Raw genomic sequence first — 27210 nt, forward strand, 5'->3', positions numbered from 1 at the left:
GTCTTAAGAGTCAGCCCTTTTGAAATACAGGGTTTTTTTTGCTATAATGTGATATGTGCATTTCTGAAAATCCTCATGTTCAGCATAATTGTGCACTAAAAATAGCAGGGCTTGTGGGATAACTAGACCATAGATAATTAGGGACAGACCACTCAAAACCTATACATGGGAGACCTTCAAGATGGCGGAGGAGTAAGACATGGAGATCACCTTCCTCCCCACAAATACATCAGAAATACATCTACATGTGGAACAACTCCTACAGAGCACCTACCGAATGCTGGCAGAAGCCCTCAGACTTCCCAAAAGGCAAGAACCTCCCCAAGTACCTGGGTAGGGCAAAAGAAAAAAGAAAAAACAGAGACAAAAGAATAGGAATGGGACCTGCACCTCTGGGAGGGAGCTGTGAAGGAGGAAAAGTTTCCATACACTAGGAAGCCCCTTCTTTGGCAGAGACGGGGGGGTGGGTGGCGGAGGGGAAGCTTCGGAGCCATGGAGGAGAGTGCAGCAACAGGGGTGCAGGGGGCAAAGCGGAGAGATTTCTGCACAGAGGATCGGTGCCAACCAACACTCATCAGCCTGAGAGGCTTGTCTCCTCACCTGCCGGGACAGGGTTGGGCTGGGAGCTGAGGCTTGGGCTTCGGAGGTCAGACCCCAGGGAGAGGACTGGGGTTGGCTGCGTGAACAAAGCCTGAGGGGGCTAGTGCACCACAGCTAACTGGGAGGGAGTCTGGGAAAAAGTCTGGAACTGCCTAAGAGGCAAGAGACAATTGTTTGGGGGTGCACGAGGAGAGGGGATTCAGAGCACCACCTAAATGAGCTCTAGAGATGGGCACAAGCTGAGGCTATCAGCGCAGACACCAGAGACTGGCATGAAACGCTAAGGCTGCTGATGCAGCCACCAAGAAGCCTGTGTGGTGATCCAGGGACAACTTCCCCGGGAGAACACATGGTGTGCCTCAGGCCATCACAACATCATACCGGCCTCTGCCACCATAGGCTCGCCCCGCATTCCACACCCCTCCCTCCTCCCGACCTGAGTAGCCAGAGCCCCCAAGTCAGCTGCTACTTTAACTCTGTCCTGTCTGAGCGAAGAACAGATGCCCTCAGGCAACCTACAGGCAGAGGCGGGGCCAAATCCAAAGCTGAACCCCAGGAGCTGTGTGAACAAAGAAGAGAAAGGGAAATTTATCCCAGCAGCCTCAGGAACAGCGGATTAAATCTCCACAGTCAACTTGATGTACCCTGTATCTGTGGAATACCTGAATAGACAATGAATCATACCAAAATTGAGGCAGTGGACATTGGGAGCAACTGTAAACTTGGGTTTTTTTTTCTGCATCTAATTTGTTTCTGATCTTATGCTTATCTTAGTTTAGTATTTAGAGTTTATTATCATTGGTAGATTTGTTTATTGATTTGGTTGCTCTCTTCCTTTTTTTTTAATATATGTATATATATTTCATTTTTCTCTTTCTGTGAGTGTGTATGTGTATGCTTCTTTGTGTGATTTTGTCTGTATAGCTTTGCTTTTACCATTTGTCCATATAGCTTTGCTTTTACCATTTGTCCTAGGGTTCTGTCTGCCCATTTTTTTTTTTTTTTTTTTTTTTTTAGTATATTTTTTAGTGCTTGTTATCATTGGTGGATTTGTTTTTTGGCTTGGTTACTCTCTTATTTCTTTCTTTTCTTTTATCATTTTTTTCTCTTTTTTATTACTTTAATATTTCTTATTTTTAATAATTTTTTTATTTTAATAACTTTAGTTTATCTTCTTCTTATTATTTTTTCCTCCCTTCTTTCTTTTTTCTCCCTTTTCTTCTGAGCCGTGTGGCTGACAGGGTCTTTGTGCTCTGACCGGGTGTCAGGCCTGTGCCTCTGAGATGAGAGAGCCGAGTTCAGGACAATGGTCCATGAGAGACCTCCTGGCTCCATGTAATATATAAAAGCGAAAGCTCTCCCAGAGATCTCCATCTCAATGCTAAGACCCAGCTCCACTCAATGACAAACAAGCTACAGTGCTGGACACACTATGCCAAACAACTAACAAGACAGGAACACAACACCACTCATCAGCAGAGAGGCTCCTTAAAATCATAATAAGGTCACAGACACCTCAAAACACACCACTGGATGCGGTCCTGCCCACCAGAAAGACAAGATCCAGCCCCACCCACCAGAACACAGGCACCAGCCCGCTCCACCAGGAAGCCTACACAACCCACTGAACCAACCTTAGTTACTGGGGGAAGACACCAAAAACAATGGGAATGACGAACCTGCAGCCTGTGAAAGGAAACCCTAAACACAGTAAGTTAAGCAAAATGAGAAGACAGAGAGACACATAGCTGATGAAGGAGCAAGGTAAAAACCACCAGACCAATAAATGAAGAGGAAATAGGCAGTCTACCTGAAAAAGAATTCAGAGTAATGATAGTAAAGATGATCCAAAATTTTGGAAATAAAATGGAAAAAATACAAGAAATGTTTAACAAGGACCTAGAAGAACTAAAGAACAACAAACAATGATGAACAGCACAATAAATGAAATTAAAAACCCTCTAGAAGGAATCAATAGCAGAAAAACTGAGGCAGAATAGTGGATAAGTGACCTGGAAGATAAAATAGTAGAAATAACTACCACAGAGCAGAATAAAGAAAAAAGAATGAAAATATTTGAGGACAGTCTCAGAGATCTCTGGGCCAACATTAAATGCACCAACATTCGAATTATAGGGGTCCCAGAAGAAGAAGAGAAAAAGAAAGGGACTGAGAAAATATTTGAAGAGATTAGAGCTGAAAACTTCCCTAATATGGGAAAGGAAATAGCCAATCAAGTCCAGGAAGTGCAGAGAGTCCCATACCAGATAAATCCAAGGAGAAACATGCCAGGACACATATTAATCAAACTGTCGAAAATTAAATACAAAGAAAAATATTAGAAGCAGCAAGGGAAAAACAACAAATAACATACAAGGGAATCCCCATAAGGTTAACAGCTGATCTTTCAGCAGAAACTCTGCAAGCCAGAAGGGAGTGGCAGGACATATTTAAAGTGATGAAAGGGAAAAACCTACAACCAAGATTACTCTACCCAACAAGGATCTCATTCAGATTTGATGGAGAAATTATAACCTTTACAGACAAGCAACAGCTAAGAGAATTCAGGACCACAAAGCCAGCTTTACAACAAATGCTGAAGAAACTTGTCTAGGCAGGAAACACAAGAGAAGGAAAAGACTTACAATAGCAAACCCAAAATAATTAAGAAAATGGTAATAAGAACATACATATCGATAACTACCTGAATGTAAATGGCTTAAATGCTCCAACCAAAAGACATAGCCTGACTGAAGGGATACAAAAAAAAGACCCATATATATGCTGTCTACAAGAGACCCACTTCAGACCTAGGGACACAAACAGACTGAAAGTGAGGGGATGGAAAATGATATTCCATGCATATGGAAATCAAAAGAAAGCTGGACTAGCAATTCTCATGTCAGACAAAATAGACTTTAAAACAAACACTATTACAAGAGACAAAGAAGGACACTACATAATGATCAAGGGATCAATCCAAGAAGAAGATATAAAAATTGTAAATATTTATGCACCCAACAGAGGAGCACCTCAATACATGAGGCAAATGTTAACAGCCATAAAAGGGGAAATTGACAGTAACACCATCATAGTAGGGGACAGTAACACCCCACTTTCACCAATGGACACATCATACAAAATGAAAATGAATAAGGAAACACAAGCTTTAAATGATACATTAAACAAGATGGACTTAATTGATATTTATAGGACATTCCACCCAAAAACAACAGAATACACTATCTTCTCAAGTGCTCATGGAACATTCCTCAGGATAGATCATATCATGGGTCACAAATCAAGCCTTGGTAAATTTAAGAAAATTGAAATAGTATCAAGTATCTTTTCTGACCACAACCCTAAGAGACTAGGTTTCAATTACAGGAAAAAAATCTGTAAAAAGTACAAACACATGGAGGTTAAACTACACACTACTAAATAACCAAGAGATCATGGGAGAAATCAAAGAGAAGTCAAAAAATATCTATAAACAAATGACAATGAAAACACGATGACCCAAAACCTATGGGATACAGCAAAAGCAGTTCTAAGAGGGAAGTTTATAGCAGTAAGATCCTACCTCAGGAAACAAGAAACGTCTCAAATAAACAACCTAACCTTATACCTAAAGCAATTAGAGAATGAAGAACAACAACAACAAAAAAACCCCAAAGTTAGCAGAAGGAAAGAAATCATAAAGTCAGATTGGAAATAAATGAAAAAGAAATGAAGGAAACAATAGCAAAGGTCAATAAAACTAAAATCTGGGTCTTTGAGAAGATAAACAAAATTCATAAACCATTAGCCAGACTCATCAAGAAAAAAAGGGGGAAGACTCAAATCAACAAAATTAGAAATGAAAAAGGAAAAGTAACAACTCACACCACAGAAATACAAAGGATCATGAGAGATTACTACAAGCAACTACATGCCAACAAAATGGACAACCTGGAAGAAATGGACCAATTCTTAGAAAAGCACAACCTTCCGAGACTGAACCAGGAAGAAATAGAATATAAACAGACCAATCACAAACACTGAAATTGAGACTGTGATTAAAAATCTTCCAACAAACAAAAGCCCAGGACCAGATGTCTTCACAGGCGAATTCTATCAAACATTTAGAGAAGAGCTAACACCTATTCTTCTGAAACTCTTCCAAAAATAGCAGGGGGAGGAACACTCCCAAACTCATTCTACGAGGCCACCACCACCCTGATACCAAAACCAGACAAAGATGTCACAAAGAAAGAAAACTACAGGTCAATATCACTGATGAACATAGATACAAAAATCCTCAACAAAATACTAGCAAACAGAATCCAACAGCACATTAAAAGGATCATACACCATGATCAAGTGGGGTTTATCCCAGGAATGCAAGGATTCTTCAATATATGAAAATCAATCAATGTGATACACCATATTAACAAATTGAAGGAGAAAAACCATATGATCATCTCAATAGATGCAGAAAAAGCTTTTGACAAAATTCAACACCCATTTATGATAAAAACTCTCCAGAAGTAGGCATAGAGGGAACTTACCTCAACATAATAAAGGCCATATATGACAAACCCACAGCAAACATCATCCTCAATGGTGAAAAACTGAAACCATTTCCTCTAAGATCAGGAAAAAGAAAAGGTTGCCCACTCTCACCACTATTATTCAACATAGTGTTGGAAGTTTTAGCCACAGCAATCAGAGAAGAAAAAGAAATAAAAGGAATCCAAATTAGAAAAGAAGAAGTAAAGCTGTCACTGTTTGCAGATGATATGATACTATACGTAGAGAATACTAAATATGCTACCAGAAAGCTACTAGAGTAGCTAGTCAATGAATTTGGTAACGTAGCAGGATACAAAAATAATGCACAGAAATCTCTTGAATGCCTATACACTAATGACGAAAAGTCTGAAAGAGAAATTAAGGAAACACTCCCATTTACCATTGCAACAAAAAGAATAAAATACCTAGGAATAAACCTACCTAAGGACACAAAAGACCTGTACGCAGAAAACTATAAGACACTGATGAAAGAAATCAAAGATGATACAAACAGATGGAGAAATATACCTTGTTCTTGGATTGGAAGAATCAACATTGTGAAAATGACTATGCTACCCAAAGCAATCTACAGATTCAGTGCAATCCCTATCAAACTACCAATGGCATTTTCCACAGAACTAGAAGAAAAAAATTCACAATTTGTATGGAAACACAAAAGACCCTGAATAGCCAAAGCAATCTTGAGAAAGAATAAATGGAGCTGGAGGAATCAGGCTCCCTGACTTCAGATTATACTACAAAGCTACAGTAATCAAGACAGTTTGGTACTGGCACAAAAACAGAAACATAGATCAATGGAACAGGATAGAAAGCCCAGAGATAAATTCACACACCTATGGTCACCTAAGCTATGACAAAGGAAGCAAGAATATGCAATGGAGAAAAGACAGCCTCTTCAATAAGTGGTGCTGGGAAAACTGGACAGCTACATGTAAAAGAATGAAATTAGAACACTGCCTAACACCATACACAAAAATAAACTCAAAATGGATTAAAGACCTAAATGTAAGGCCAGACACTATAAAACTCTTCAAGGAAAACATAGGCAGAACACTCTATGACATAAATCACAGCAAGATCCTTTTTGACCCACTTCCTAAAGAAATGGAAATAAAAACAAAAAGAAACAAATGGGACCTAAGGAAACTTAAAAGCTTTTGCACAGCAAAGGAAACCATAAACAAGAAAAAAAGAGAACCCTCAGAATGGAGAAAATATTTGCAAATGAAGTAACTGACAAAGGATTAATCTCCAAAATTTACAAGCTGTTTACACAGCTCAATATCAATAAAACAAACAACCCAATCCAAAAATGGGCAGAAGACCTAAATAGACATTTCTTCAGAGATGACATACAGATTGCCAACAAACACATGAAAGGATGCTCAACATCACTTATCGTTAGAGAAATGCAAATCAAAACTACAATGGGGTATCACCTCACACTGGTCAGAATGGGCATCATCAAAAAATCTACAAACAATAAATGCTGGAGAGGGTGTGGAGAAAAGCGAACCCTCTTGCACTGTTGGTGGGAATGTAAGTTGATACAGCCACTATAGAGAACAATATGGAGGTTCCTTAAAAAACTAAAAATAGAACTACCATACGACCCAGCAATCCCACTACTGGGCATATACCCTGAGAAAACCATAATTCAAAAAGAGCCATGTACCACAGTGTTCATTGCAGCTCTATTTACAATAGCCAGGACATGGAAGCAACCTAAGTGTCCATTGACAGATGAATGGTTAAAGAAGATGTGACACATATATACAATGGAGTATTACTCAGCCATATAAAGAAACGAAATCGAGTTATTTGTAGTGAGGTGGATGGACCTAGAATATGTCATACAGAATGTGGTAAGTCAGAAAGAGAAAAACAAATACCATATGCTAACACATATATATGGAATCTAAAAAAAAAAAACATGGTCATGAAGAACCTAGGGGCAAGACAGGAATAAAGACAGAGACCTACTAGAGAATGGACTTGAGGACACGGGGAGAGGGACGTGTAAGCTGGGACAAAGTGAGAGAGTGGCATGGACATATATACTCTACCAAATGTAAAAGAGATAGCTAATGGGAAGCAGCCGCATAGCACAGGAATATCAGCTTGGTGCTTTGTGACCACCTAGAGGGGTGGGATAGGGAGGGTGCGAGGGAGGGAGACGCAAGAGGGAAGAGTTATGGGGATATATGTGTATGTATAACTGATTCACTTTGTTATACAGCAGCAAGTAACACAACGTTGTAAAGCAATTATACTCCGATAAAGATGTTAAAAAAAAAAAAAAAGAAAGAAAAACCTATGCACTAACACACCAGAGCACTAACATGAGCAGTAACAATCCCAATCAAATTATTAGCATGGTGAAGGCTTTTCATACACTTTCACCAGTCTCACAATTAGTCACGCTTTTGCAGCCTTCAGCCCAGGACTCACACGACCTCCTTTTAGATGTATGTTTTTGGGGGCAATCACCTCCAATAGATGTTGGCTTCATCAAAATTTAAAATCTGATCCCTAGTGTAGTTTTAATCATCAAAAAATGTTTTTTTTTTAAAGGCTGAAGAGAAATATCTTGGCAGCTTCTTCATCAGCATAAGCAGCACCACAATGTAGCTTAATGCTATGAAATGCACAGCAATTTTTGAAGCCACTAAACTGTCTACTGAGCGCACTAATGGCACTTAGAAAGAACTTGCAGCATTTTCATTAAGATCTCCATATCTTACTAAGTATTTTCTTTAATTGTGAGAAAGTGTGGTCTTTATTGCTTCACAACATTAACCTGTTAAGGAAGATGGCATACGAATGGATGTACCTTCTATATTATTCTGACACTGTTCTTTCAGTTACCAATCAAATATGGCCTAATTTGCAGCCAGACACTTCTATTTTTTGCAGAGCAGAATGTATACTTATCTATTTCATTCTTTTTAACTGAGATATACCGCTTCTTCATATGAATATGCATTTCCCAACTGGTGGACATTTGGATTCCTTCTATTTTTTCCCCCAATTACAAGCAATGCTGCAAAAAATTTCCTTGCACATGTCTCTGAGGAAGTTTTTATAGGTTATGTTCCTAGAAGTATTATTGGGTCGTAGTACATGAACATATTTAATGGAACATATAAAGTAATTTGGGGAGCATTAGCACCATCATGATATTGGGTCCATTGATGAGTATAATTTAACTATTGATTTATTCATTTTTATGTCCTTTAATAATATTTTATCATTTTTTAAATAAAAGAGTTGCACATTTCCATTGCACTTACTTCCAGGTATTGTACGGGTTTTATTGCTATTGTGACTGGGTTCTTTTATAAGTCATATTTTCTAATTGATTTCTGCTGTAGGAACCATTTTTAATGTGTTTAATGGTTATCCTATATCAACACAAATGTTGAACTCCTATTGGTTCTAATAGTTTATGTGCAGGTTTTCTGAGATTTTAAACATAAACAATCATATGTGTAAATCACTGTACATCTTTCTTTTCTGATCATCAGATAACTTTTTTTTCTTGTCTTGCTGCTTTGGATTGGACAGTGCAGTAATTTGATAGTAGGCAACTTGCCATGTCACTGACGCTAAAGGGAAGCTTCTAAAATTTCATTTTTAAGAGTGATATTTGCTCTAGGTTTTTAGTATCTACTCTTTTTGCTCTTACTTACGGTGGATAAATGATAATTTTTCTGGTATTTATTGAAATAATCTTATGATGTCATCATTTGTCTGTCAAGGTGGTATAGATTATATTGATTGGTTGTGCTAATTTCAAACTATCCCTGAATTTCTGAAGAAAACCTCTGAGAGGTAAGTGTTAATTATTTTACTGTGTTCAAGATGACCCTCTGCAGCTGGCTACCCAGAAAAGGTGCTGGTCAATGTAAATCCCCATGGAGTCAACTCAGGCACCAATCGTTGTCAGCTGCAAGGCTTGAACACCTACCTTTCAGTCATACCAGCATGGTCTCACCGTGAATGTATATATGGCTCATCCTTTATAAGCTTGAGTTAGTGTTATTTAGCTGCAACTACAAGGCTTGGACCTCAGCCCCCAACCACACCAGGGGAAAAGCGAGGCCCACTCCAGCCATGAATGCTCGGTTGTCATGCCATATTGCCATTGTGTCACTGACTCTTATCGCACAGGGTAGAAGCCAGTACTTCTCTAATCATGCAGCCTCACAACCCAAGGGTAGGGGTCCCTCTTTAGAGTCTGATGTTTTGCCTTATTAGTTCTCTGAGCATTGCTCTAGAATGTGATTGTTTATGAGTGCACAGCTGTGATGGTGAGTGTCCCCAGTAAATGGTGCTTCAGCAAGCGAGAATATTTGCCATTTGCTCTTGTTTGCTTACCAACTCTACTTAGTCATGATGTTTAAAACTTTCTTTTAAATTTAAAAAAATTATTTATTTATTTATTTATTTATTTTTGGCTGCATTGGGTCTTCGTTGCTGCGTGGGCTTTTTTAGTTGTGGCGAGTGGGTCTACCCTTTATTGCGGTGCGTGGCCTTCTCATTGCGATCGCTTCTCTTGTTGCAGAGCACAGGCTCTAGGTGCACAGGTTTCAGTAGTTGTGGCATGCAGGTTTCAGTAGTTGTGGCTCGCAGGCTCTAGAGCACAGGCGCAGTAGCTGTGGCACATGGGCTTAGTTGCTCCACGGCATGTGGTATCTTCCTGGACCAGGGCTCGAACCCATGTCCCCTGCATTGGCAGGTGGATTCTTAACCACTGTGCCACCAGGGAAACCCTAAAACATTTTTTATGTAGTTTAATTTGACTTGCATAAATTTTATGTAAGATTTTTGCATCTATGTTCATAGATGAGATTAACTTCTCATTTTCTTTTCTTGAACTATTTTTATTTGGGTTGTCATGTTAACTTGTTAAAATAAGTCAGTTAGCTCTCTCTTTTTCAAAATTCTCTTTTTCTTCACAGTTTTCTCCCTTCCTCCCTCTCTCCCTTCCTCCCTCCTGTCCATTTTCTTTCTTTCTTTCTTTTTCTTTCTTTCTCTCTCTCTCTCTTTCTCTCTCCCTTTCTCTCTTTCTTTCTCTCTTTCTCCCTTTCTTTCTTTCTTTCTTTCTTCCTTCCTTCCTTCCTTCCTTCCTTTCTTCCTTCCTTCCTTCCTTCCTTCCTTCCTTCCTTCCTTTCTTTCTTTCTTCCTTCCTTCCTTCCTTTCTTTCTTTCCTTCCTTCCTTCCTTCCTTCTTTCCTTCCTTCTTTCCTTCCTTCCTTCCTTCCTTCCTTCCTTCCTTCCTTCCTTCTTTCTTTCTTTCCATCTATGCTTTATATGCTCTGAGTATCTTTTTTTTTTAATTGTACTTTTAAAAAAAAATTTATTTATTTATTTATTTTTGGCTGTGTTGGGTCTTCATTGCTGCGTGTGGGCTTCCTCTAGTTGTGGCGAGTGGGTGATGCTCTTTGTTGCGGTATGCAGGCTTCTCATTGTGGTGGCTTCTCTCATTGTGGAGCACGGGCTCTAGGTGTGTGGACTTCAGTAGTTGTGCCTCGTGGGCTCTAGAGTGCAGGCTCAGTAGTTGTAGCATATGGGCTTAGTTGCTCCACGGCATGTGGGATCTTCCCAGACCAGCGCTCAAATCTGTGTCCCTTGCATTGGCAGGTGGATTCTTAAGCACTGCGCCACCAGGGAAGCCCTGCTCTGAGTGTCTTAATTATATTTCTCAACAAATAACTTCTCAACTGCTCTTAAATTCTGTTTCCTAAGGTAAGTGTTCCTATGCTTGTGGAATGGGGTGCCCCCTTTTCATGGCATTAATTCTTCCAGCTTGTCTGTAGATGCTGTTACTGTTTTCTGTAGCTTGTCTCCAGGACAAGCTATATTTGGAGGAATGAGCAAGAAGTGCTGGCAAGGTATACCAGTAATTTCTCTTCTGAACATGGGAGTTTAGAGTTTCCTTGTAGGTGTCTCCAACCTTGTGGATGCCTTACTTCCCAGACAAAAGTATTCTCACTGCCCAGGTTGAGGTCAATGACCTCTGATACTTAATGCTTGATTAAGAAGGCAAGAGATGGTGACAGTGACTCAATCAATCTCTCCACTGCTTTGTTCTACCACTTGTTTCCATTGTCCTTTACTTTGGAGTACTCTCAGAAACACCTCAAAATTTCAGAACAGCCCTCCCCAGCGTATATTTTGGGTTACACTTTTCTTCTATCTATGTGATTTACCTGTTTTTTGTCTTTCAGACATCTCCCACATTCCTTTCTGCCCATGGAGCTCTTTCTTTTGTTCTTTTAAAAATGTTCTCTATCATTTGTAGGAATTGAGATGGGAAGAAGATATTTGTGATTGAGTTCAGTCCACCATTGATTATATTTAGCATCTAGGCTTTTTTCCCTGCAGTTCCTTCCTACATTCCCTCACTATTTTTTCATCTATTACCCCACAACACTACTGAGCTCCAACTCTGTGTCAGGCTCTGCAATAGGCTGCCTTTCAAGAAGGTGATGCCATTGCCCATAAATAGTAGAGTATGAACTTTCTCTCATTTTCCTAACAGAGATGCTGCTGCTGTACCAATCTATGTGCACAATTTTTCTTGACCTTGGGATCATCTTTCTTACATGCCTAACCAAGGTTAAAATTGTAGTGTTTGACCACTGAGTAAGTGAAACCAACTGGTCCATGTACTAACAATCAAGCCACCTTGACCTCATTCACAGAGTGTTTGCCATAAGAGAATTAGCTAAATATCTTTGAACACTGCTCTCTATAGCTTCATATTTGATCAATTTTTCATTCCTATCAATTTTCTTGCTGACCTGCTTCTCAAATCTCTCCCCTTCTCTGCAGTCTTAATGCTTCTGCTCTAGTTTTGACCCCTATTATCTTTAGCATAGCTGTGATACTATGATTTGTAGTAAGAAGTATGTATTTGGTCTTTGTCCCTATTTCTGCCATAAAGCTCCTAAAACCCTTGGAGAGTGACAAAAGTCTTTTGTTATGTGAATGAAGTGACTTTTGGACTACACCTAAGGATGGAGGCTGGTTACCAGGAGAAACAACCATATGATTAGAGGGTTGGAACTGTCAGTCCCACCCTCCACCTCCAGGAAGGAGAGAGGGGCTGGAGATTGAGTTCAATCACTAATGGCCAATGATTTAATCAATCATGTCTATGTAATGAAGCCTCCATAAATACCCAAAAGGACAGTGTTCAGAGCTTCCAGGTTGGTGAACATGTGGAGATGTGGAGAGAGTGGTGTTCTCAGAGAGAGCATAGAAGCTCTGCACCTTTTCCCCATACGTTGGCCTATGCATCTCCTCCATCTGGCTGTTCCTGAGTTATATCCTTTCATAACTAAGGGGTAATCTAGTAAGTAAAATGTTCCCCTGAGTTCTGTGAGCCACTCTAGCAAATTAATCGAACCCAAGGAGGAGGAGGTCGTTGGAACCTCCAATCTATAGCCAATAGGTCAGTAGCACAGGTGACAACCTGGGCTTGCAATTGGCATCTGAAGGGGAGGTTGGGGAGGCAGTCTTGTAAGATTGAACCCTTAACCTGTGGAATCTAACACTGTCTCCAGGGAGATGGTGTCAGAATTGAATTGTAAGACACCCAGCTGATGCTGGAGCATTGTTTGGTGGTGTGAACACATACACACACACACACACACACACACACACACACCCTGCCCTGTCACATTGGAATTGGGTCCAGAATCATTTTAACAACTTTCTAGTTAACTGGCTTAGTGCCTGATCCCTGGTAAATGCTCCTAGCATGTGTCTTGGTGAACTAATGAACTAAGACCCACTAAGTGGTCTCCCTATTTATAGTCTTTCTAACTCCAATACATCCTTCATCTTGCTGCCAAGGAAAATTTCAAAACACAGGTCTGACTATTATTTCCTTGTTCAAGAAGGCTCCAAAGCCTCTCACTTACTTTGAAAGAGCTTAGGCCCAAATTTTCTATAGATTTTTTCATTAAGAAGTTTTTATAAATAGTGGCAACAAGAGGGACAATAATACTTTACATATACAACTGGAATTATTTTGCTGGTAAAGCAGAACAGCAATACTAATAGTGATTAGGAAGTAGGAAACACCAGGTAGAGAAGCTACACTTACGAAGCACTTTAAAGAATAAACAAAAGAGTGAATTGGTACAATCTGTGGAATAAGGATATCAGAATTTTGTCTTGCAAACCAATAAAATTTGGGGGCTGAAAAGACATTGACTCACTAAAATGGACTATCATGAATAGAGAGGTTCAAGCAGGCTCTTTGGAGTTTGTGAATGAAACAGTAGAAAATGAAGTTTGTGGTGACCATTGCTTGCATTATTCTCTTAGTCTAAAACTCTCACTTCCCTTTTTGTGGCTTAGCTTAAATGCTGCCCCTTCCATACAAAACTTGTGCTTCCCTGGAGTGGGGTGGGGGGGCGGGATTCCTGTGGCAAGTATGCCAGTGGATGTTTCATTTCAGGGCAAGTAATAACCAGTTTGGACACACAATACCTTGGATTCAGGGTATTGTCAGGGAGGTATTTCTATTTGTCAAAATTCATTCAAATGCAAGTATCATAAAACAAACTAAAATAAGTAAAAAGAGTGTTTATTGGCTAATAGACTTCAGAAAACCTGAGGTGGTACTAGTGGCAGGTGAGACTTGATTCAATAACTCAAATAATGTCCTTGGAGGCTCTGCCGTCTCTCAGCTCCACTTGGAAATCAAGGATGGAGAGAGGTGGAAGGGAGAACCACTTCTTTTAGGTATAGGGCTTTAAAACTATTTCACTTTTTAAAAAACGATGTGCGAGTATTCAAGAGGAAGTTACAAACTGTATTGAATGCTGTTGCCAAGAAGTTGAACCAAAAATCAATTATTAAATTTGACCAGAGAGAGGTTTTTGTTTATGTTCGTTTCACTGGAGTGGTGGAGGCCAAAGTCTTGTTTGCACAGACTGAGGAGAGAACAGGAGATGGGAAAAGAGAGATTGTCAATACACATAACCCTTTCCAGGAGTTCTGCAGTAAGTGAGAGCAGAAAAAATGGACAGTAGCTGAAGAGGATGTGGAATCTTGGGATTCTGGGGATGTGGAAATCTCCTCTTTCCTTCCTTCTTTCCTTCCTTCCTTTTTTCTTTCTGTAAAAGATTAAATATATTACAACGTATTTGTTTGGTTTGGGGAATGATTGAGTAAAGATGAAGAAATTAATGATGTAGCAGATAGAGAGAATATCTATAGAAGCAAAATTCCTTGAGTGATCGAGAGGATATGGGATCCTTTGCAGAAGTGCAAGAGTTGGCCTTGGATGTATACAGGGACAGTTCATCCTTTGTCATAGGAGGGAGGCAGAATATGTAAGTAAAGATGCAGAAAGACTGTAACCGTGGTGGTGGGAGGATGTATAAGGATATCAGTTAGGCTTTTATAACAGGAAGTTTTATAACAGGAATCACTACATTAATAGCGATTTAACAAAAGATAGTATATCTCCTTTAAGTAAATGTTTGGGTAGGTAGTCCAGAGCTGATAAAGTGGTTTCATAGTCAATTATCCAGGCTCCATCTATCTGCCAATCTCAAACGTGCATCTTACCCATGGTGGTCTAAAAGTGATACTCTAGTTCCTGCTATCATGTCTGAATACTAGGCAAATGGAAGGGGGGAAGTGGAAGTGGAGAATGCATGTCTTCTCTTTAAAGGGGGCAACCTGGAAATTGTCCCTATTACTTCTGTTCATATCTCATTGGCCAGAATGTAATCACATTCTCACCCCTAACTGCAGGGGAGGCTGGGAAGTTTAGTGTTTGGCTGGGTGACCATGTGCCCAATCAACAATGCTATTCTTACTGTATGAGAAGTGGAGAATGAACATTGTGGAGCTGCCAAAAGCCTCTGCTATAAGAGATATGGTAGTTTTTTTTAGGGACTTCCCTGGCGGTCCAGTGGTTAAGAATCTACCTTCCAATGCAGGGTACGCGGGTTTGATCCCTCATTGGGGAACTAAGATCCCACATGCCATGGAGCAACTAAGCCCGTATGCTGCAACTACAGATCCCACGTGCTCTGGAGCCTGCAGGCCACAACTAGAGAGAAGCCCACACGCCACAACTAGAGAGAAGTCTGCGTGCTGCAACAAGGAGCCCACACGCCGCAGCAGAGGATCCCGCATGCCGCAATGAAGATCCCGTGTACCACAACTAAGACCTAATGCAGCCAAAAAAAAGAGAGATATGGTAGTTTTATATGCTTGCTTCTGATTTCTCAATAAAGAGCTGTGAATGCTGAGTATTACAATGGATAGGATTTTGTAGATTTGAGGAGAGAGGAGGAGCCAGCTTGAAGAGTGAGTTAAGTAGAGAACTATAGTAAGATTGCCAGGCATCATGGATAGACTACCTGAATTTTGGGAATAAAGGAAATAGTAGGGGCAGATCATCCTGACTCTTCCCTAAACCTTGACATTTTCAGAAAATGTGAAGAAACTTTGGCATACGGTACATTTGTGATCAGGCACACGTTTCACTGGACCAGAGATTTCTTCATAATTAAACTCAATTGTCTAAGAAATATTTATCTTTGGCTCAGCGAATGGCATCTTTGTTTTCCTGATTTCCCAATTTGTAAACTAGAGGCATCTGACAAGGGTTGGCAATGGTGTTCATCTCTAGAAGCTATCAGCTTTTCTCCATGAAACCCCATGACTTGGGCTGAAGTAGGTGCTGGAGATGCAGCTATCATGTGTATTCAGATGGCTACTCCTCTATTAAGATTTTCCCATTATTTTCTCAAGATAGATAGCCAAAGTGGAACTCTTGGGGAGCTTCTTCATTTTTCCTGTCACAAAGAGTTGGTGATTCAGTAGTCACAGGAGCTTGTAATATTGGTAAATAACCCACATTGATTTCTCTGTTCTGGAGTTATTTGCTTCCCTTCTTCCCAGAACCCTGACATTTGCTGCAAGAGTCAGTGTTGGAAAATCATTCACAGAGTGACACAGACTTCCCCACTGCCTTGGATATAAATCCAGGCAGAATGAGGCAGGTCTTGAGGCAAAGAATCTACGACTTCTTGTCCCTGAGCTTTCAACCAAAGACATCTTCTCCAAGAGGGTGAATCAAGATTCTAGTAACAATGGCAGCAGAGAATGACCATGGAGAAACTGTTGTGGTGTTTCCTGATCTTGATGAAGTAGGGGGTACTCCAGGCTATGCCAGGGATTTGATCTGAACAATGCAGGTGGGGCCTAAGATTATACAAACTGAAGTCAGAGGAACATCCAGCATGGATGAGTGTGCATGTGTGTGTGTGTGTGTGTGTGTGTCTGTGTATGTGTGTGTGTAACTGAGGAACAATCAGTTTCTTCATCCCAAACTCTATATGTGAGGGAATAGATCTTTGTGATCTGAGAAACTTCTCATCTCTATAAGAAGGCCTTTGTGTTTCCCGAAGAGTCAGATAATTCCTACGTATCCCTGAAAGCACAGTTAAAGAAACCACTCAAAGCCTTCACCGTGTGTCTCTATATCTACTCAGAGCTGGCCGTGTCCCGTGGTTATAGTGTTTTCTCTTATGCCACCAAGAAAGAACCTAACGAGATCCTCATATTTTGGTCTAAGTGTAGAGGCTATACTCTTGCAGTGCATGAGACTGAAGTATTATTCAAGAGTCTTGAAAACACCCAAGCTCCAACACACATCTGTGCCAGCTGGGAGTCCGTCTCCGGGATTGCAGAGTTCTGGGTGGATGGGAAGCCCCTGGTGAGGAAGAGTCTGGAGAAGGGAGCCTCTCTGGGGACAGAGGCAAGCATCGTCCTGGGGCAGGAGCAGGATGCATTTGCTGGGGACTATGATAAAAACCAGTGTTCAGTGTGAGACATTGGAGATGTGAACATGTGAGACTTTGTGCTGTCTCCAGATGAGATTAGCACTGTTTATGTTGGTGGGACCTTCAGTCCTAACGTCCGGGACTATCAGGCGCTGAAGTATGAAGCACATGATGAGGTGTTCCTCAAGCCTCAGCTGTGGCCCTGAGGCCATGCCGTGGTCCTGGAGGTGCTTCCTGGCAATTACACCTTGTGGTTCTGGACCTTCCCCACCCCCTATACACATACTGCAGGCTTGCCCTGTGAACACAGGCTTTTGCTTCCCTGCTCTACCTTCCTCAACACCAGAGATGGAATTTAAGTGTCTGGCTAGGGAGATTGTGAGTTACATTGGGAAACTTTGTCTAGCAGGATCAGGATTGCAGGTGCTTTGTGTTTTGCTATTTTTTTTTTTTAAGTTGGAAAGATTTTAGAGATAATCCCTTACCCTCACTCAGATGAGAACATCAGGACCCAGAAAGGAGAAGTGATTTTTTAAAAAAAGTCACAAGGTGAGTCTTTCTCTGAGCTGAGAAGGGAGTGCTGGTCTCCTATCTAATTTCCTACTCAGGACCCCCAAGAAAGTAGGAAGGATTTGCCCATAATCACAGGGCTCTTCAGTCTCAGAGTTATGACATTGGCCCAGGTTTTCTGAAATGGGAAACCTAGTGGTGCAGTTCCTCCACTTTCTCAAAGTACCCTGGAAGGGCAATCAGAATGGCCCTAGTAGAGAAGACCTATCTTTTTTCATAGACTAAGTGGGGCATCTAGATAGAGTTACTTTAATTATTATTGCCAAGGGCTTACATGACCATGTTTTTGTTTGCTCATAGTGATTTCTTAATTTTGTAGTTCTTTTGGGAAAATCTCAAACTCCACATGAACCACATGGGACTGTGAATCCCCACCTGTTTCCACAACATACCCAGGCCACAGAGTGGGTGTGACCCAGGCTATCCTATCAGAGTAGCTCAACCCTGTTTGGAGATTGGGGGGGATGGTTACATGTTTCTAGCAGGACCAATTATAATCTTCCCAAAGACTGATTTATGAACTTTGGGAGTGAGACTTCTTCTTTCTGCTGGAATTCCAAGCTGAGAATATATTAACCTGAGACTGCCAGCAGCCATCTTGTTTACCGCATGGAGAAATACTATGAGGAAAGAAGCCAAGCTGGGACCAGCGGGGCCGAGGGATTGACAGAGCAATGGACCCTTGACTGCACTGTTTGAATTTCTGAATCAGCCTTGACTGGAATCAGATCTATACCTGGACTTCCCAAGTTCACGAACCAATAAAGCCTCTATTTATATTAGCGAGTCTGAGCTGTTGTCTGATGCTTGCATTTGAAGTGGTGACTAACTTTTCTAAAGATCTTCTGAAACCAAGTTCCTGTGAGTTCAGACTGATCATTACCTCTTCTGCAATAACATACCTATGGCCCTCTAACCTCCTATAGGGATTCTCTCTGATGAGCACAGCCCCTCCTTTGTGATAGCTGGTAATTCATGTGAGGCCACTTATGGGGATTTAAAACTCTCACTCGATAGAGTAAGAGGTACAAACTATTATTTACAAAATAAGCTACAAAGATATACTGTACAACACGGGGAATATAGCCAATATTTTATAATAACTATAAATGGAGTATAACCTTTAAACATTGTGAGTCACTATATCATACACCTGTAACATATAATATTATACTGCAACTATAGTTCAATTAAAGAAAAAATTCTCACTCTATCATTACTCCAATTGGAGGAACAGAAACTAAAGATCATTGAGATCCAAGAATCTGCTTTTAGGTTCAATGGCTGGAATGCACTTTTCCTGGCTGCTTGGGTCCCTGGTAGAAAAGGACCCCTCAAGGATGATGGCTGCTGGTTCCTTCCAGAGGTGTCCTTCATCTTGGCTTTTCAGTACTAAGTGAGCTGTTGAAGTTATTCCACAGAGGTCACATCCAAGTATGAAGGATGTGACTCCCTGTGATTATATATAAAACAATTACTTTAGGGAAGGCATATAGTAGACTAGTTAAGCATAGAGGTTCTGGAATCAGCCTGCCTAGGTTTAAATCCTGGCTTTACAACCTACTGGCTATGGGACTTTAGGTAACATGACCCTCTTTATGTCTCAGTTATCTCATCTATAAAGTGGGGGAGAAGTAATAGTAATTAGTTCAAAGAGTTGTTGAAAGGATCAAGTAAGATCATGCATATAGAGCACTTAAGGTAGTGTTGGCACATAGTAAGCTCTCAAAACAGTTATCTGCTATTATTATTATTAGGCTGTTTTGTATGATATCCCTAAACATAGGTTCATTATATACCACCGAAATACAATTTGGTGGAAGTGGTCTGGGTTGACAGCAAGTGAAGAGTCTGATTTGCCAAAAATTAAGTTCAGAATATTAGGATGATAAATTTACGAATATTGTATTATGAATATTGATTCCCCAATCGGCTTTGCATAACCATTTGGAAGCATAGAAGTTAAGGATACATTCTTGGGCAAATATGTGAGTACAGATGTTCTCTGTTGTCTAATTAGGGCAGACCCATACACCCTGACATTCAGCTAAGCAGAAGGAAGGGTTGACACTTTTTTTTCTAGTTAAAGAATCCAGTCAGGAGATATGTCTTAATTATAGAAGACCATCCCAACTCCCCAGGGATGTGGGCTGAGCTAATATTTTGCTCAGAATTCAATTACTGGTACCTTACTACACATAGTTTAGTGGACAACCTCCGGCCCTGATAATTTTAGCCAGAAAAAATTTTAAAGCTGGTATTTGCATTTGGTGAACATTAAAAAATCTCAATAAAGCATTCCTAGAATGTTTAAGAAATTTAACTTACTGGTAAATACTTCACTGTAATCTTGTTAGAGAATAAATCTCAAGGTAAATGGTGTATTGTTGTACTATACAGAGTCGTTTGACATAATCCAATTAAATATTAGATGACATCTACTGAAGAGGATGATTTTGGTTTAGGTGAGTTAGTTCTAAGCAATTCTTTGTCACAGTAAATGGAGAGTAAGATCAATTATCCAGGAAGGCCACTTCTAGCTGATGTTAATGAAGCCATGTCATTAGCACTGGTTTTCCTTTATAGCAGGGATCATGCATCCAGTTTGTCCAGAAGTAAAATCAGGTATTAAGGCTCAAGTTAAAAAGACAGAGGGACTTCCCTGGTGGTGCAATGGTTAAGAATCCACCTGCCAGTGCAGGGGACATGGGTTCGAGCCCTGGTCCGGGAAGATCCCACATGCTGCAGAGCCCGTGCACTACAACTACTGAGCCTGTGGCTCTAGAGCCCGTCAGCCACAACTACTGAAGCCCATGCACCACAACTACTGAAGCCTGTGCACCTAGAGCCCGTGCTCCACAACAAGAGAAGACACTGCAATGAGAAGCCCACATGCCATAACGAAGAGTAGGCCCCACTCGCCGCAACTAGACAAGCCTGCGCACAGCAACAAAGACCCAACACAGCCAAAAAGTGAATAAAATAAATAAATAAATAAAGCTATAAAGCCTAAATTCAACTTGACATAAAAAAAAAAAAGAGGACCAAACGATATATAAAACCTACAATAAAAACTACTGTATAGGGCTTCCTTGAGAAAAATAGTAAACTATATGGAGGCCACATGCGCAGTAGACAATAAACATTTCTTTCCTTCAAAGGGGGTAGGAGAATGGATTTATACCCTTCTATCAGTGAAATGAAGCTTAGGTGTGACAAGGGCAGTAGCATGAAGAGATACTTTAGTTCATTTACAGTCAAGCATTGGGGGTAGACCAATTGCATATGTCAGAGATTATAAATGTAAAACCATAGGCAGATGCTGGAGGCTGCTACCTGATAGGACACTTTCCTTTGAAGACTGAAAATAGCCATGCTGGTATAAGAATATGAGCCAGGCCTTCAGGTCCAGGCCTGAAGTGACCCAAGTGTGAGCACCTTAGCAGAGGATGCAACATGGTGACATGCAGATCAGGCACCTAAAATCTCCCTGTGTTGGGGAGAAATATTAGATCATTGGGCATAATGATAAGCCTTGCATGGTATCCAGCCAGATGAGTGGTTGAGGACCCTCCCCTGTGGTCCATCCAGGGCCTGGAGGAAAGACTACAGGCCTCCTCAGAAATGGGACTGAGCCTGATGGAAATGGATTTGGAGTACCAGTTGACAAATTAGGTAAGATGGTAAGTCTGTGATTTTTTCCCCTATGTTTTTCGCTATCACTAAGTTTGATCTCCACGGAAGCAAGGATTGACAAAAAAAAAAAAAAAAAAAAAAAGCAAACAACTCCAGATCATTAAAACAACAACATCAACAATAAAAATACCCAGGGAATTTCCTGGTGGTTGACCTGGGTTCAATTCCTGGTTGGGGAACTAAGATCCTGCGAGCCATGTGGCCAAAAAGAAAAAAAAAGAAAACGCAAATCAGATTTCAAAAGCATAGATTTCTGATCCTTAGACTCCCAAGGAAAGAAGAGAAGTGCTGTGTTGATTTCTAGATAACTTTATCCTAAAATAACCAAACTCTAGTCTCAGGTGGATTGACAAAACTTGCCTGTATGCCTTCCTTGTTGTTCTCCGCCTCCATCTTATCTATGCATCTTTTCATTTCTCCTGTAACAGAAAGTGGGTTAAGGGGCCTTGCAAGCCTTCTTCTTCAGAAAATGCAGATTCCTAGCTCAAATTTCCTAGATTGCCTGGTCCAGTGATTCTTAAATTGTGGGCTGCTGATTACAAGCATCATCATCACCTAAGATGCTTATTGTAGATTCATTGACCTCAGACCTACCAGATTAGAGTCTCTGGAGATAGAGCCCAGGAATCTGCAATTCACAAGCTCTTTTGCCCAATATGATTTTTGTTTTTTTTTTAACATCTTTATTGGAGTATAATTGCTTTACAATGGTGTGTTAGTTTCTGCTTTATAACAAAGTGAATCAGTTATACATATACATATGTTCCCATATCTCTTCCCTCCTGCATCTCCCTCCCTCCTGCCCTCCCTATCCCACACCTTTAGGTGGTCACAAAGCACAGAGCTGATCTCCCTGTGCTATGCGGTTGCTTCCCACTAGCTATCTATTTTACGTTTGGTAGTGTATATATGTCCATGCCACTCTCTCATTTTGTCACATCTTACCCTTCCCCCTCCCCATATCCTCAAGTCCATTCTCTAGTAGGTCTGTGTCTTTATTCCCGTCTTGCCACTAGGTTCTTCATGACCTTTTTTTTTTTTTCCCCTTAGATTCCATATATATGTGTTAGCATACTGTATTTGTTTTTCTCTTTCTGACTTACTTCACTCTGTATGACAGACTCTAGGTCCATCCACCTCACTACAAATACCTCCATTTCGTTTCTTTTTATGGCTGAGTAATACTCCATTGTATATATGTGCCACATCTTCTTTATCCATTCATCCAATGATGGACACTTAGGTTGCTTCCATGTCCTGGCTATTGTAAATAGAGCTGCAATGAACATTTTGGTACATGACTCTTTTTGAATTATGGTTTTCTCAAGGTATATGCCCAGTAGTGGGATTGCTGGGTCGTATGGTAGTTCTATTTTTAGTTTTTTAAGGAACCTCCACACTGTTCTCCATAGTGGCTGTATCAATTTACATTCCCACCAACAGTGCAAGAGGGTTCCCTTTTCTCCACACCCTCTCCAGCATTTATTGTTTCTAGATTTTTTGATGATGGCCATTCTGACCAGTGTGAGATGATATCTCATTGTAGTTTTGATTTGCATTTCTCTAATGATTAATGATGTTGAGCATTCTTTCATGTGTTTGTTGGCAATCTGTATATCTTCTTTGGAGAAATGTCTATTTCACTTTAATGTCTTCCTGGCAGCTCAGATGTCTTATCTGGAAGACATGCCTGGCTCCCAATAAGCTTGAAGGCAGGTGGTGATCTTTAAAGAAGGATCTAGCACATCTTGAGTCAGGTTATCTATCCCCTTGCCCTGCCTCTAGTGCATTATATGAAGACTCATTCAGTTTCATCCCTCTAACCCATGTCCTTTAATACACACAGATAAGTAATCTTGTAAGTTTCAATCACCACTCCCAGGATGGTAATTGCTTAAGCACACAGGGCAGAACACAGACAGTCTTAAAAACACCTTACACATACTGAGCTCTTACCATATTCCATGCACTGCTCTAAAGTCCTTTAGGTATATTTATTTGTTTAATGACAACCTATGAGGCAAGTACTATTTTATAGTCCTCATTTTACAGATGATGAAACTGAGGTCCAGAGAGGTTAATTAACTTGCCCAGAGTTGGGATTGAACCTAGGCAGTCTGACTACAGAGCCTCATGCTTCTAACCACTGTTTTCTACTGCCGCATGCAGTAAAAGTTCATACGCTGTACTTACACCCCTAGTGGAGTAGGGAGGGTATGGGGACACATGCATGTTTTCTCATGGAGAAGCCATTCCAGGATGCCATATATCCAGCATGTAAACTACCTTTTTAGGGGCACTGGCAATCTCCCAACTTTTCATTTTGTTATTTTACGTTTGGCAGAATGGATTGCACATAAAAATCCTATTCAGCTTTGGCATCAACATAACATTAGACAAACTATGCCCTTGACACAATATCGAAGTTCTTTGACTTGGAAGCCCCTACCTTTTCCACTGTTAGGTGTGCCCTTAGACATCATTTCATATTCTAGGAAGCATTCATCAAGGGCACGGAATCATATAAGAAATTCTTTAGGACAATGATTCTCAAAACTTGATGCTAATATTATAATCACTTGGGGAGTTTTTAAAAATCCAGTTTTCCAGGTCACACCCCAGATTATTACAGCAGATTCTCTGCTGGTGAGATCCAGGCATCAGTATTTTTTTTTTTTAATTTTATTTTTTTAAATTGCAGTGTAGTTGATTTACAATGTTGTGCCAATCTCTCCTGTACAGTAAAGTGACTCAGTTACACACATAGAGACATTCTTTTTTTTAAATATTATTTTCCATTATTGTTTATCACAGAATATTGAATATAGTTCCCTGTGCTATACAGAAGGACCTTGTTCTTTATTCATCCTATATATAATAGTTTACATCTGCTAATCCCAAACCCTCAGTCCTTCCCTCTCCTTTGGCAACCACAAGTGTGTTCTCTGTGTCTGAGTCTGTTTTTGTTTTGTAGATAGGTTCATTTGTGGCATATTTTAGATTACACATATAAGTGATATCATATGGTATTTGTCTTTCTCTTTCTGACTTACTTCACTTAGTATGATAATCTCTAGTTGCATCCATGTTGCTGCAAATGGCATTATTTAGTTCTTTTTTATGGCTGAGTAATATTCCATTGTATATACATACCACTTCTTCTTCATCCATTCATCTGTTGATGGACATTTAGGTTGTTTCCATGTTTTGGCTTCTGTGAATAGTGCTGCTATGAATATAAGGGTGCACGTATCTTTTTGAATTATTGTTTTGTCTGGGTATACGGGCGTCAGTATTTTTAAAGCTCCTTAGTTGATTACAATGTGCAGCCGAGTCTCCAACACTGGGGGCTGGAGAACCACTGTTCTAGGCTGAGTGATAGCTTTGAAAATACTACTGTTGTGTCTGACTGGATGTGTTGTTTCTGACCGACATGTCCGTTGCTTCCTCTTTTCCCCATGTTATAGTGGTTCCAGATTGAACTGTGCGAGCATACCGAACTTGCTCTTTAGGCACTGGAGTCTAGAGTTGTAGGTACTCAAGGATTAAATAAAATGATAGCTCTATATGTACCATGCTCTTATTTATTCATTAAAGCTGCACTGTGATAACAAGATAATAAACATTGTCTTGCAATGTTTTTCTTTATCCCCAGTCAATACTTGGGGTCTCTACAATTGAAATGTTTTTTCTGATCTACTGGGGCTTTAAATCAGGGAGAAACCAAAGTGCCAAGATGTCTAGAAAAGCTGAAATATTTAAGTATTTTTACAGGGACATCATGAGCTGTAAAAGGAAGAGAGGAGAAGCCTCCCAAACAAACATATGTGAGCAGGGAAAACGTCACATGGCAAACTGATCTATTACACCTCTCTTCTGGTAAAGTTTACCCAAGGCTCTGTCATATGGCATGAGTGGTTACAGTGTTGCCTTCGCAGATTACTGGAACCAGGGGTGGCTTGTGAAACGGTTCACCTGGAAGGTCTCTCAAATTCTCTCCCTTTTTCTCTCTCTTCTCTTTCTATTGCTTTAGCTCTCACTCTCCCTATCTCTATGTCTCTCTGCCTCTCTCTCTTTTTCAATTTTAAGCCGTGTTCAGAATATCCATTATGGACATAGATCTGATAATATGATGGGCTCCTTGAAATCAATAACATTTCCAAAGAGTCCACCCATCATACTCGTAGGTGCCTTGTTTTGACTTACCTGGGGAGCCCAATGCTAATGAGAAGGCAGTTTGGGTACTGAGAAAACACCTTCCTTCTTTGTCTCAATCTTTTACCTATTATATATATTTTGTTCTGTTCAAATTATGCATATATCTTTAATTGGGAAAATGGTTACCGTAAGAAGAGAAAAATTTTTGCAGCAATTACTTTGTCAGTCTTATCTTTAAAAAAAATAAGATGCAAAGAGTTTGGGAAAGGGTAATTTAAAAGAAAATTTAACTATACACCACTAGAAAACAAACCTTTCCAGAAATGTATCAATACTGTCATTTGCAATAGTTCTTTTCTCTTGTGTGTTTAGAATATGCTATCCACACGTCAGTTAGTTCTTCCAGTCAAATAATAAATAATGTCTATTATCAATTTCTCATTGAATGTCAATGGGAAAACTCATGATGAATAAGCTCAAGATTCTTTTTACATGAAATTATAATGTTTTGGGATTAAAGCCAAAGAGCCACAGACTGGGTGTCCTATTCATAAAACGAAACAGTAGCGTTTAGAGCTTCAAGGACTGCTTATCTTTATTCTAGTCTCTCTTTCCTTGCTTCTTAATTACACACCACATACACACACACACACACACACACTTTATTTTATAAGCAATATAACTACATTATGGAAATGTTGTTAATGAGAGAAAAATATACTTCATACAATAATTTCATTACTGTGATAAAGACACTTACATTTTTGGGGGCATCCCTAATAGATTTTTTTCTAAACTAGTTACTTCATTTAAAAAATAGTGTATAAACAAATTTATGTTATTTTTTCCCATATTATAATATTATAAACATTTTTACATGTTGTAGCATAAAATTCACAACCAACCAATACTTTAAAGGACTATCCATTCTATTTAGTGGATGTAGATGTATCCAGTTTCCTTAAACATGCCCCAGTTTTCTAATTTTTCACTATCCTAATTAGTGTTATGGTTGCCTTTGTGAGTAAAATGTCTCCCCCACCCCCCAAACTTTTAACAGCATTTCTCCAGAATGGATTCACAGGGTGACTGTTTTAATTCACAAAGCACTGCCACACAGAGCTGTTGGAGCACGAGTAGGCAACATGGAGTCTCTAATAAATAACCCATATTGATCTCTTGTTTTGTGATTTGTCTTGGTTTGTTTGCTCTTAGAGCTTTGATTTATGGCTCCAAGGAGCGATTTTGGGAAATCATTTAACCATCAGCTGAGACAATCTGACTATTGCACTTATAAGGTCAAAGTGGAGCAGACCTGAGTCAGAGGGATTTCAGGCATCCAAGCCCTGGATAGCCCAGCCGCTGCTACTCTTTCCAGGAGAATATCCTAGATTCTGGGCACAGTGACTGAAGGGAGGTAACATGGAGAAGCTGTCACTGTATTTCCTGGTCATCATTAGCCTCCTTAGTGCTTTTTCCCAGACAGGTAGGCACTGCTTCAGGTGGGCGCTGGGCTCTTGTATCAGGGCTACAAAGCCAAGTTAGGGAAAATAGAGTGTGGGAGGGGTTGTGTTCTGGGAGAGAGGGCAGTCTGTGGTTTCTAAATCCAATCTCTCTATACATAGTGAGAGATTACATGTTTGTGGCCTAACAAGGTTAGAAAGGAGTCAACAGGCCCCAAACGGAGTCACTTGCGTTAAGCTCCATGTCAACAAACCAAGACCTAATAACTAACTTAATTGCAGCTTCAGCCTCTCCCCAAAATGTGACCTTTCACTAGTCAATCT

General features: G+C 40.1%; 1 protein-coding gene and 1 pseudogene across 9 annotated transcripts in view; both read left to right on the plus strand.

Moving 5' to 3' along the window:
• LOC309635666 (C-reactive protein-like) overlaps positions 1-27210 on the plus strand; it is a 110517-nt gene that overhangs the window by 45035 nt on the left and 38272 nt on the right. For 2 of the 8 annotated variants that reach the window (XM_082407188.1, XM_082407189.1), the window contains exon 1: positions 21945-26909. The exons of 5 other annotated variants lie outside the window; for them this stretch is intronic. In XM_082407188.1, the coding sequence (XP_082263314.1) occupies positions 26846-26909 (64 nt within the window). In that variant the 5' untranslated portion in view covers positions 21945-26845. Of the gene's footprint in view, positions 1-10820; positions 14248-21944; positions 26910-27210 lie in introns of those variants that run through there. One more of the 8 variants, XR_014248958.1, reaches the window with a different exon arrangement.
• Positions 16307-21917, plus strand: LOC309618565 (C-reactive protein pseudogene; annotated as a pseudogene). The gene is made up of 2 exons: positions 16307-16370; positions 16583-21917. The product of its transcript is annotated as a C-reactive protein pseudogene (transcript).

Source organism: Balaenoptera borealis (genome assembly GCF_965194805.1).
Source record: "Balaenoptera borealis genome assembly, chromosome: 1".
Taxonomy (NCBI): domain Eukaryota; kingdom Metazoa; phylum Chordata; class Mammalia; order Artiodactyla; family Balaenopteridae; genus Balaenoptera; species Balaenoptera borealis.